Source organism: Oryza sativa, chromosome 1 (assembly GCF_034140825.1).
Source record: "Oryza sativa Japonica Group chromosome 1, ASM3414082v1".
Taxonomy (NCBI): domain Eukaryota; kingdom Viridiplantae; phylum Streptophyta; class Magnoliopsida; order Poales; family Poaceae; genus Oryza; species Oryza sativa.
Genome location: NC_089035.1, coordinates 39,011,693 through 39,023,449, shown reverse-complemented (window position 1 = coordinate 39,023,449; position 11,757 = coordinate 39,011,693). Strand labels below are relative to the sequence as shown.

Sequence of the window (11,757 nt, the reverse complement as noted above, 5' to 3'; positions counted from 1 at the left end):
CCATCAAAAGACAGTGAGTAGAGTGTGACACTAGATATCCCTACTTAAGCTAGCTCTGTTGATTAACCCCAATCTCTATACAGTACAGCTACCACCACTGCTAGAGGTCAACGGAGGCCTCAGCCTAACAAGCGATGATGACTAATTATGTACTCCCCCCTACTCTAATATAAGAGAACATTTGACACTTACACTGTTTAACCACTCGTATTATTAAAAAAATACTTTGTACAAATATAAAAAGCGAAAAGTTGTGCCTAAAGTACTTTGGATAATAAAATAAGTTAGAAATAAAATAAATAATAATTCTATTTTTTTAATAAGACGAATGATCAAACAGTGCAAGTAAAATACCAAAATCCCTTATATTAGAGGATAGAGGAAGTAGTACTAATAAGTAATGCATTAGTCAGCGAATGGAGTTAAATTATAACAATCTCCATGTTCGTTAGTAGTGGTCGGAGTTAGGAGCAGTTTGGCAAGTCTCAACTCTCAACACAACAATTTGGTCATTTGCGCGGCAGTAGAACACACATGAACAAGGAAACAATGAGATTATCACGAGCTAATGGGCAATGTGATGATGAGTAGTGGGTTAGTTGGTAGGTAGGCCGCGCCGCATTAGTGACCCGTGAGCCCGCACGATCCAGTGGGCTTGCCCCCAACCTCGCCGGACTCTCCCCCCCGCGGCGGCCGACGCCGACGTCGCGCCACCGTGGCGCGGCACCGACACCGCGGCGGGAAGGACGTGGGCGGGCCTGGTTTCCGGTGGGCCTACCTGTCGGTGCAGTGGGCGGGCCGCGTGGGGGTGGGATTGAATGCGCGATGGGCCGTGGGCCAGGGACGCTGCAGGTGGGCCCGCGTCGTACTACTATTTGTTTATCCGCGCTGGGTGGAGATCTTTCCGTTTTGGCCCTTCGGCAAATCCATATTCCACACCACATTGCTGCCATATACGAGGTGGTGTTTGACATATACGGAGTACGAAGTTGAGGATGAAGTTATAAAACGAGAAAGCTGATTAATTATCTCTTAATACTATAAATTTAAAAATAAATTTATTTGATAAGTATTATATTCGTCTAAAAAATATATGAATCTAAAACTAGATATGATATTTTCTAGTATAATATATCTAGACAGCAATGTTTAGCCGTTTGAAAAACGTGCCAAAAAATCAATGTAAAATCATCTTAATCATTTACAGCAATAATGCGATATTTGGAGGACGGATTCGCAGAGACCCTGGATCCAACCATTTTTGGTCTAAGATTTGGCCGCTGATCAGTTTGTAATTAGTTTAATCCGAACGTACGGTTGTCTGATTAATTCCTCTTCTCCGACCGGCTCGCTCACACGCACAAACACGGCACACTCCACTCACTCCACTAGCCCCCAACACTGCTACTCTCGGTGCTCCCCTCCCCTCCCCGCGCTAGCTGTATGCCGCCTTTATAACGCGGCGAGGCAGCCAGCTTCCCCCAAGCCCAGAGCGACGCCTCCTCCTCCTCGCAGCTCCGCGAGATCCACCCGGAGCCCGGCAATCCCAGGCGAGGTAAGATCCCCTCCTCCATTGCCGTCGCGCTTGCTCTTCTTCTGTGTCGGTGCTAGTTTGGTGTGGATCTATAGCTCAGTTTTGTTTGGCTCGTTCGTTCGTTTGGTTGATGGTTTATAGTGATTCGTTTTCATGGGGACGATGGTTAATTTAGTTTAGTTTGCGTTCAGCTCGGGGGACACAGATCCGGGTTTTGATTCGAGCTAGCGTGCGGGGTTTCCGCGTGTGGTCGGGGGTGTTTTAATGCACGCGCTTGATTGGTGTGGGTTGGTTGTTTCCATGTTTGTTCAGACAAGGGGAGATTTGCTTGCTAGGGAAGATGGAAATAATCGATTTTTGCGTGCAATGGAATGCATATAATTTTTTCCTTTTTTTTGGGGCATTGTTCAATTGGTGTCACTGATGGGCAGATCCAGTGTTTCCTTGTTTGGATCTACTGATCGGGTTTAATCTTTTATACACTTCGAGTTTCTGATGATATGTTGTGGTTTGCTGTGCTCTAGGTGTGAGAGTTCTTGATCGGGTCGGCATAGGGGTTTTGTTCTGCAGTACATGCGAGAGTGTGATTGATGGCATTTGGCCGAGGCTCGAAGATGGACGGCAGGCGGTCGTCGCCGTCGTCGTCGCTCTGCACGACGACCACCGTCGTCGTGTTCGTGGCGCTCTGCCTGGTCGGCGCCTGGATGATGACGTCATCCACCATCTTCCCGCTGGAGATAACCTCGAATAAGAAGGCGGCGGTGAAGGAGCAGCCGGCGAGAGTTAACTACGGCGCGTCCGAGGAGGCAGCGGCGGCATCCGGCAACAGTGCTGAAGGTGTGGACAGGTTTGGGGACACGGACAACAACGATAATGCGGTTCCGGAGGAGCCGAATAACACGGTCCCTTCTGAAGAAGAGAAGTTCAGTGAGAACACAGTGGAGAAGCCAGTGGAGAGCAGTGAAGAGAAGGCGCCACCGAAAGAAAAGGAGGAGAGTAAGGATACATTTGATGATGCAAATGGGAAAACAGAACAGTCGAGCGCCAAGGAGGATGGGGATTCTGAATCAGGATCTGGGCAGTCGGATGGTTCAAAGAATGGCGACGACGAGGAGAAGAGTGAGGAGAAGAAAGATGATGAGCAATCTGATGGTGAGAGGAAAGATGATCAAGAAGAGAAGGCTGAAGGCAGTGGCTCAAAGGACACGACTGACCAGCCACAAATTGAGGAGACAGTGGATGAAAGTGGGGAGAAGGGTCAGGGTGCAAAGTCCAATGAGGTATTCCCTGATGGGGCTCAATCAGAGCTTCTAAAGGAGTCAAACACCGAGAACGGGTCATTTAAAACACAGGATGCAGAGTCAAAGAATGAGAAGGAATCTCAAGCAGCATCAAATTCTTCAGATGATGAAACCACATATAACTGGAAGTTATGCAATAACAATGCTGGAACAGATTACATACCTTGCCTCGACAATGAGAAGGCTATCAAGAAGCTTCGAACCACCAAACATTATGAGCACCGTGAGAGGCATTGCCCTGTGGAGCCTCCTACCTGTGTTGTTCCACTTCCTGAAGGATATAAACGCCCAGTTGAGTGGCCCACGAGCAGGGACAAGGTAATTTTGTATTTTTATGATGTTTTTGCAATGTTGAATACTTTTGAATATGTCAAGGCTTATTTTTCTTCTCAGGTACTAAATTGACACGTTTCCTTGTAGGTGTGGTACAGCAATGTCCCCCACACTAAGCTTGCTGAGTACAAGGGGCACCAAAACTGGGTTAAAGTTTCTGGGGATCATCTCCTATTTCCCGGGGGTGGCACTCAGTTCAAGAATGGTGCACTTCACTACATTGATACTATTCAGCAGGTTTATGATCATTATCCGAGTAGCCCTTATTACATTCATACTTTCATGCATCACTCATTGGTTTTGCACAAGCTGTAGGAAAATCTAAATGTATTGTACTTGTTAACATCTGACTCCCTTAATAACATTCTATAAAGTTGGATTGGACTTAGGGAATATCACACAGCTACTAGTTTTGTTCTTTTGTAAGCGTTTTCCTTGCATTGGTACATAAATAAAAAATGCACTCTCTCTGGACATAACTACTTGGGCTTTTGGACTCAAGCACTCAAGCTTTCGAAACTTTGACTAAATTTGTTTAAAATACCTAATCCGAAAACATAAAAATCGTATGTATAGATTTGTCTTGAAATGCAGTTCCAATAATCTCATAAACTTATTAGATTTTATTAAGTTTTCTAAAATAGAATTGTGGTCGAAGTTGCATCTCGAAGATTGTGGAAAAAATGTTGATGTTTAGTTATTTTTGTCCAGAGTGAGTAGTATTGTACCATCATGATGAAATTTCCATGCTGTGTTTGTGAAGAACAGAAGCAGATATTTACACTATACACACGTTCTCATTCATTTCCACACTAGGCTCATACTGCTTTCTGCAGGCATTACCTGATATTGCATGGGGCAAACGAAGCCGTGTCATTCTAGATGTTGGCTGTGGAGTTGCTAGCTTTGGAGGGTACATGTTTGAGAGAGATGTACTCACGATGTCATTTGCCCCAAAAGACGAGCATGAAGCTCAAGTACAGTTTGCACTTGAGAGAGGTATTCCAGCAATATCAGCTGTCATGGGCACCAAAAGGCTCCCATACCCCAGCAGGGTCTTTGATGTCATTCATTGCGCTCGCTGCAGGGTCCCTTGGCACATTGAAGGTCTGTCTTGTTGGTGGCATTATTTTATTTTATATTTCCCTTAAAAAAACTGATATAAATCGTGATGGTTACATTTTCTGTCAGGTGGCATGCTATTGCTGGAACTGAACCGCCTATTACGCCCTGGTGGTTACTTCGTCTGGTCTGCCACTCCTGTTTACCAGAAGCTCCCTGAAGATGTCGAGATTTGGAATGGTATTGTACTGTTCTTATTTAATCTTGCTCAAATTGAATGAAGTTGCAATGTGTTCACGTGTTTAAAAAAGCCCCCCCCCCCTCCTATTTTGTGGTAAATGCAAATCCATCAGTATAGCATCTAGTCGCATCTTGTGCAGCAAATGAAAAACAATGATCATACTGCCTTTGAGACCAGATTCAATATCCAAGATGAATGATTATGCCCTAGGTTGCTCCACAAATGAAAAAGGCCCAGTCTATACATTTTAACTAAAGTTCATGAGTTGTAAAGTTTTTGCTCCCCCTCCCCCCCCCACGGCCCCACCCACCCACCCACCCACAAAAAAAAAAGAAGAAAACTATTCAGAAATAGAAACTCTTTGTAAGCATTAGAGGCATAGCTTGTCCTTTTTTTCTTGAAATACACGCTATGAGCTGATTTTCATGTAGACACACCAGGCCTGACATAATTGTTCACTGTTTTCAGCCATGTCTTCTCTAACAAAGGCCATGTGCTGGAAAATGGTTAACAAGACTAAGGATAAGTTAAATCAAGTTGGTATGGCCATATATCAGAAGCCAATGGACAACAGTTGCTATGAGAAAAGACCAGAAAACAGCCCACCGTTATGCAAGGAAACTGATGATGCTGATGCTGCATGGTATGAATAGTTAATGTTCTTTCAGTGGACCGTATATTCATATCTGAAGTGTTTCTATGCTTTATTTTAAACAAACTTTTGAAATGCAGGAATGTACCTTTGCAAGCATGTATGCACAAATTGCCTGCTGGCCAATCAGTCCGAGGGTCAAAATGGCCAGAGACATGGCCACAAAGGCTTGAGAAGACCCCCTACTGGATAGATGACTCTCATGTTGGAATCTATGGAAAACCAGGAAACGAAGATTTTGAGGCTGATTATGCTCATTGGAAACGAGTCGTAAGTAAATCTTATGTGAATGGCATGGGAATCGACTGGTCTAAAGTAAGAAACGTCATGGACATGAGAGCTGTATATGGAGGGTAAGTAAATGGCTTGCTTTCTCAATCCCATTGGAACAAATAGTTTGAGTAGAATCGATATTCGTTACAATTTATTGATAAACCTAGCATATATGTTAATGCCCTTCCCAAGGCTTGGTCTACAACTTTGTGAAAAGAAGAGTTCACTGAGTGAAATCCACAAAATGTGCTAGTGTCATAGGAAAAAAGAATATATTTTACAACCTTATTTATTTCGATTCTTAGCCCCCCCACCCCCGTAATTGACAGTGCGGTTAATTTTCAAAAACCTCCCATTCCAGCATGTGTTGTTAAAGGCCAACGATAGCAAGACTCTGTTCTAGTACCTCATTTTATTTCCTCACTTACCTATTGTTTTACATTGTTGCATTGCAGTTTCGCTGCAGCTTTGAGGGACCAAAAAGTCTGGGTTATGAATATTGTGCCAACGGATTCAGCAGACACGCTGCCCATTATTTATGAGCGTGGCTTGTTTGGTATGTACCATGACTGGTGTGAATCTTTCAGCACTTACCCGAGAACATACGACCTTCTGCATGCAGACCATCTCTTCTCAAAGCTAAAAAAGAGGTCAGTTTTTTTTATTCTCTCCATGCTCACAGTTGTTTCATGCTAGTTAGTTGCTTAACCAAAATATAACGAATGAAGGACTTATGTCATGCTGGGTTAGCCTTTTCATGTAGTTTTAAGAGCATGTTTGTGCATAATTGAATCTTATTAATGCTTAAGCTATTATATTGTTTGTTTCCAGATGCAAATTGTTGCCGGTGTTTGCGGAGGTCGACAGAATATTGAGGCCAGAAGGAAAGCTGATTGTGAGGGATAATGCAGAGACAATAAACGAACTGCAAGGCATGGTAAAGTCGCTTCAGTGGGAGGTTCGCATGACCTACACCAAGGGTAACGAGGGTCTTCTATGTGTCCAAAAGTCCATGTGGCGGCCCAAGGAGATCGAGGCAAGCATGTGAAATATACAGATGTTCAAGAGAACTGTTACTGGTTAGTGGTACATTAGACTGAATTTTGGCTCTAGATATGCATACTATTCTTGTTGATTCTGAAAAGGCATAAGCCTTGATGTAATTGTAGAATCATTTTTTTTCTTTCTTGCCAAACAAATGCACTCTATATTCTCTTCTTGCTGTGCTCTTGCTCCATTGCTGTAAGGTTGTATTGGAACCTGGAAGTGTCACAAGTGTGACAAGTGTCACAGGCAAATTATGTTCAATCCATACAGCCATGTAGTGTACGAGAAATTTCTTTGTGTTATTTAGGAGAACCTTACAAAAGTTTGTCTGTCATATCAGTCAAACATTCTGGAACTCATGGGAACTTTGGATTCTTTCATGAGTTACTGCTCATCACTCAACAGTGACATTATAATTTTGTGCAATTTGATATTCCTAGCGGTTATTTTCTGCTCAGCATTGTGACAAGTTACTGCTCCTACGGACGTTGAATCCAGTGGAGCAGCTGAAGATAGAGTGATTGCAAGTTGCAAGTTATCAACTACTGTGAAAACGTGACCCATCACTTAGTGCCAAGAAACAAAAACCATCCGGGATTTGGCATGGTTGGAAGTGGTTGAATGGGAATCCCGAATTTCACTCCGATTTTGTGCTCCCCACCTCCTCAAAAAAAAAAAAGAAAAAAAAAGAAAAAAGCGTTCTGATATTTGCGGAGAACTCAAAAGGCAAGTTGATTTAGTTATAATTAGTGTTGCTGATGATTGTAGATTATGTTCTCCAAATCTTAACTAGATCCATCTTAAAACCCTTGGATACTCTGCATTAATCCTATATTGGCCAACTTAAACAAGTATGAGAAGAACACGATTGGTTCATCATATCACAAGTTAGGAGTAGCTCTGATGTAGATAAGCCTAAATTCATAAAAACTCCCATTTATGTTGAAACCAAACAAAGAAAATCGTTGGGACCATATACGATTTCGCCTACCAAGGCAACAAAGAAGAAGCGGATTCTCATGCAGGGCCCACCGCATGTTTTGTGCAGCGCTATCGAACAAAGCAGATTTCGCAAAGCACACCCGTCCACATTGCAAAATCCAGGTCCCGGATTTAAATTCAAATTTCTCTATCGGACAAAGCGGATTCATCGAGGCGGGCATCCACCATCCACATTCGCGAAATCCATGAGCCGAATTCGAATTCAATTTAGATAAATAAATAAGCATCCATTCATCCGTCGTTCCATTATATTTTTTTTAGTAATAGAGAGAAGCCCAACCCAACCCACACGTACGTTTTGCTTCTTCTTGCAATATATGAATATGTACAGCGGTAGGGTCCAAAATTGGAAGGCGGCGCGGGGCCCGCGGTCCACGTGGGTGCCACCTCCGCCCGGGCCCACTGTCCACGTGGGGCCTCACGTGGGCGTGGGCCCCGCCAAAAATCGGCTTCTGTTCGTTCCGTTTCGTTCCGTTCGGCGATCAGCTGGCCGCCTCGACCTGCGCCGTCGCGGCGGCGTCGGCGGCCGGCGGCGCGAGCCAGCGCGTGAAGGCGTCGAGCGTGCGGGTGTCGGCGCGGTAGTGGCGCTGCGTGAAGCGCATGAGGTCGGCCCAGGTGAAGTCCGGGTAGTGCTGCGGCGTGGCGGCGCTCGGCGGCGGCCGCACCACCCTGTCCTCCCGCGGGCACAGGAAGAACGCCAGCGACCGCCGCTCCCGCCGCTGGTTCACCACCGCCCTGTGCAGGCAGCTCTTATACCTCCCGTTCGACAGCGCCTGCACACACAACAATTCCCCACAAATTCCTTCAGACAAAAAAAAATACATACATACATCATCATTCATCAACGGAGAGGCCGACACGTGCAGGGCTACATCGCCAATGTCCGTGCCCCCGTCGCCGGCTGAGCAACGCGACAAGGACAAACCGCGCGAGAGAGGCGCACGACGCGACAAGAGCCGCGGCGAGGGTGGCGCCAAATCGATCGGCATGGAACAATCCGCGCCCGCGCGCGGAACACACCACCCTAAGCTACCGTCCGCCCGCGGCGACGACGACGTACGTGCGTGCGCGCGCGTGTGTGTGGCGTGCAGCCGCACGCCGCGCCATGCCATCCCCCCCAAGCGCCAAACCAAAACCCCCCCGGGAAAACGCCACCGAAAGCGCCACCATCCGCATCCGTCCCCGCGGCGCCGCTGCTACTACTACACAAATCCCTCCAAAATACACATCCAACGAGGAGGAGAACGCATGCTTATCTCTCATCTCTCCTCTTCTCTACTCTTCCATAACCCATATCTTGGCTTGGCATGGCATGACCGAGTCTGGTCCTTCCAAGTGCCATGGATGGATAGGAGCAGGGCCTGTTTATCCTAATTTTGTTTTCTTTTAAAATGTATACTGTTATAGTATTATATAGGAAATTAACTATAACAAACAGGTTTATATACGGATGATGAAATTATCCGCTTACATCGCTAGATAGGAGTTAGGACTAGAGATGGAAGTGACTGGCGAGAATGGACACAAATGTATGTGCTCGTGTGCAAGTTGGTGGTGGCTAACTCAACTCACACTTTGTTTGTCATCAAATACTAAAACGCGACGAGACACTACTCACTACTGTTTGGAGTGTTAGGGGGGGACCCAGGGGTTGTTGGACGTGGCTGTTGGCACCTCTGGCCGTCCAGGCCCACCGAAGCTTACATGGCGTCGTCACACCATCGGAAAATATTCTCATGTCGGGGGAGATCCATATTAATTACTCCTTCCATTTTATATTATAAATGGCTTTTAATAATGTTTATAGAAAAATATAGTAATATTTTTAATATAACATAAATATATTATCAAAATATATACAATATTAAACTAAATGAGACTAATTTGGTATTATAAACGTTGCTAAGTTTTTCAATAAATTTGGATAAAACTAAAAAAACTTTAAAAAAAAAAAATCAAACGAACTATAATATGAAAAAAGTAGCTTGTTACTTACTCCTATTAACTATAAGATGTGAGATAAATCATAACACATGGAGGAGTGGGGCATTCCATTGTTTGTGATTGGAACAGAGAAATCACGTCAGGTCGGTTTCTTCCCGCTTTCAGCTGAAAGCCCCGCCCCTACCACGATCTTATTTTTCTCGTCAATTTCGCGCGAGAGAGAAAAAAAAGCTTGAATTACTTGTTCTGTTGCTTCGAAGCAGAGGAGAACAGAGGAGAGGAGAATAGGAGATGGTTTACCATGAAGGTGTCGCCGATGTTGATGACCATGGCGCCGGGGACGGGGCTGACGGGGCGCCATTCGCCGTCGACGAGGACCTCGAGGCCGCCGACGTCGTCCTGGAGGAGGATGGTGAGGGCGGTGGGGTCGCAGTGCGGGCCCGTGCCGAGCGTCCGCTCCGGCTCCGGGCATGGCGGGTAGTAGTTGCACCGCATGATTGAGCTGCTGTCCGCGAAGAACTCCCTGTAGTAGCCTCGCTCCACGCCCAGGCTCAGCTCCAGGAGTTCCATGATCGTCAGCGACAGCTCCTTCATCTCCTCGCAGTACTTCTGGTACACCCTCCTGCGCGCACAAACGCGTTTGAATTCAGCATAATCTCGGTCGGTGTGTTTTGAATTTGTTTTGAATTTGAAATGCAATGTCGTCCACCATCGTTTTAATTACCCCATTGGCGCGAAGTCGGGGCCGAGGGTGCTGGAGAAGTAGTCGGCGACGACGGGGGCGGCGGCGCGGTCGTGGAAGCCGAAGGAGAGGGTCTCCTTCCATGGGAGCTTGGAGGCGAAGCGGTCGGCGTGGGCGCTGGTGTAGCCGGACACGGTGCCCGGGACGCGGCGCGCGCGGCGCTTCTCGGCGAGCGGGAGGCGGAAGAAGTCGCTGGCGCCGTCGAGCGCGGCGCGCGCCAGAGCGGCGTCGACGCCGTGCTCGGACACCTGGAAGAACCCGTGCGTGGCGCACGCGGCGGCCACCTGCGCCGCGGCGCGGCGCAGCCCCTCGGCGTCGCCGTCGCGGAGCACGCCCACGTCGACCACGGGCATGTCCAGCTCCGCCGCCGACGCCGGCCTCGCGTCGCCGTTCGGCCACACGAATGGCTCCGGGATCTTGGGCTCCATCCTCAGGTCGCACACCGCCGCCGCCGCCGGGGCGGCAATGCCAGAGCCGGCGGTGGAGTCCATGGGCGGTGGTTGGTGCGGCTGTGGTGGCGTGGGGTGCTCGGCCACCATGAGATTGGAGATGAGAAGTGAGCGCTGTGTTGAGCGGGAGTGAGTTGAGAGCGTGTGTGAGTGTGAGTGTGTGTGTGTGTGCAGGGCGAGCTGTCTGGGCAGGAGGGTGGGGTATTTGTAACAGGGGAGAAGACGAGCGCCGTGGGGGGCCCACCACAGGGGATGAGGGAGGGGGTTGCCACTGGACAGACATGATGGTCGAATCAATGACCCCCATGCAATTGCATTGCCATATGTCCATCCTTTTAGACCAAGTTTAAAGGTAAAACTAACCCCCATGTATTAGAGTTAACACTAGTGGCAAAACCAATGGTGTTGTATAATACTCCATCCATTACGTGACGCGTTCTAATATAATGAATCTGAACAGACCCACAACTCGCGGATAGAATTGATTGCCCGGAATCACTTATTGGTTGGTGGTTGGAGTGCATTTCCTATATATACCTTTTCATTTCTTGGTTGAATTCCACTGTTAATCGAATGATTCTCCTTTGCAATTTTGGTATATTGAAGTGCGTGCATTTCTTCCGGTGAATTTCAACTAGTATAGCTTGATTTCCCACACGAATACGAGAAAATAGATTGGATTTCCAAATAGATTGACTCGGGCTTTCTTGGGCATTTGCTACTCTACTGAGTTGAGTAAGTTGTTCATATCGAGGATAGGGAATTTCCTAGCTAGTACCACAAGCTAGTCGTCTGTCCAATAAATTTTCACATTGTCACTGACAGAAAAAAAATAGTGAAAAGGACGATGCGGAATCTAAGCGATCGCCTAAACTAGCCTGAAAGATAAGTTTGTTGCTGGAAAAAAAACAAAATAGCAATAAGGTTATCTCTATTTTTACTCGCTATTTTTAATTTCTCTCGCTTTCCAATCTAATTAACACGTGGAAAACTAAACCTCTGGTAGCTTATCGATTTAATTAATCTCTCTTAGAGCACGTGTAACACCGGGGCTGTTACGAGACAGATACACAGCGAGCTCTTCCTTTTTTCGATCTCTTTCATTTCTTCTCCATTCGTGTACCAAAATGAAACCGATATGATGTAAACAAGACTTACCCTATTTGCACTAAAACCG

General features: G+C 46.5%; 2 protein-coding genes across 2 annotated transcripts; one reads left to right on the top strand and one right to left on the bottom strand.

Moving 5' to 3' along the window:
- Positions 1 to 1,483: 1,483 nt before the first annotated feature.
- LOC4325004 (probable methyltransferase PMT24) lies at positions 1,484 to 6,868 on the top strand. The gene is made up of 9 exons (NM_001428168.1): positions 1,484 to 1,555; positions 2,059 to 3,153; positions 3,256 to 3,405; positions 4,005 to 4,275; positions 4,360 to 4,470; positions 4,940 to 5,114; positions 5,204 to 5,476; positions 5,852 to 6,046; positions 6,228 to 6,868. Exons 2-9 carry the CDS (start codon positions 2,125 to 2,127, stop codon positions 6,442 to 6,444), a joined length of 2,421 nt encoding a protein of 806 aa, NP_001415097.1. The 5' UTR covers positions 1,484 to 1,555; positions 2,059 to 2,124; the 3' UTR covers positions 6,445 to 6,868.
- A 763-nt stretch (positions 6,869 to 7,631) lies between these two features.
- On the bottom strand, positions 7,632 to 10,754 carry LOC4325003 (gibberellin 20 oxidase 2-like). Its single transcript, NM_001428169.1, has 3 exons — positions 10,114 to 10,754; positions 9,690 to 10,011; positions 7,632 to 8,218 (listed from the first exon to the last, which is right to left on the bottom strand). The coding sequence occupies exons 1-3, from the start codon at positions 10,668 to 10,670 to the stop codon at positions 7,928 to 7,930; spliced, it is 1,170 nt and encodes a 389-aa protein (NP_001415098.1). The 5' UTR covers positions 10,671 to 10,754; the 3' UTR covers positions 7,632 to 7,927.
- Between the last annotated feature and the right edge of the window lie 1,003 nt (positions 10,755 to 11,757).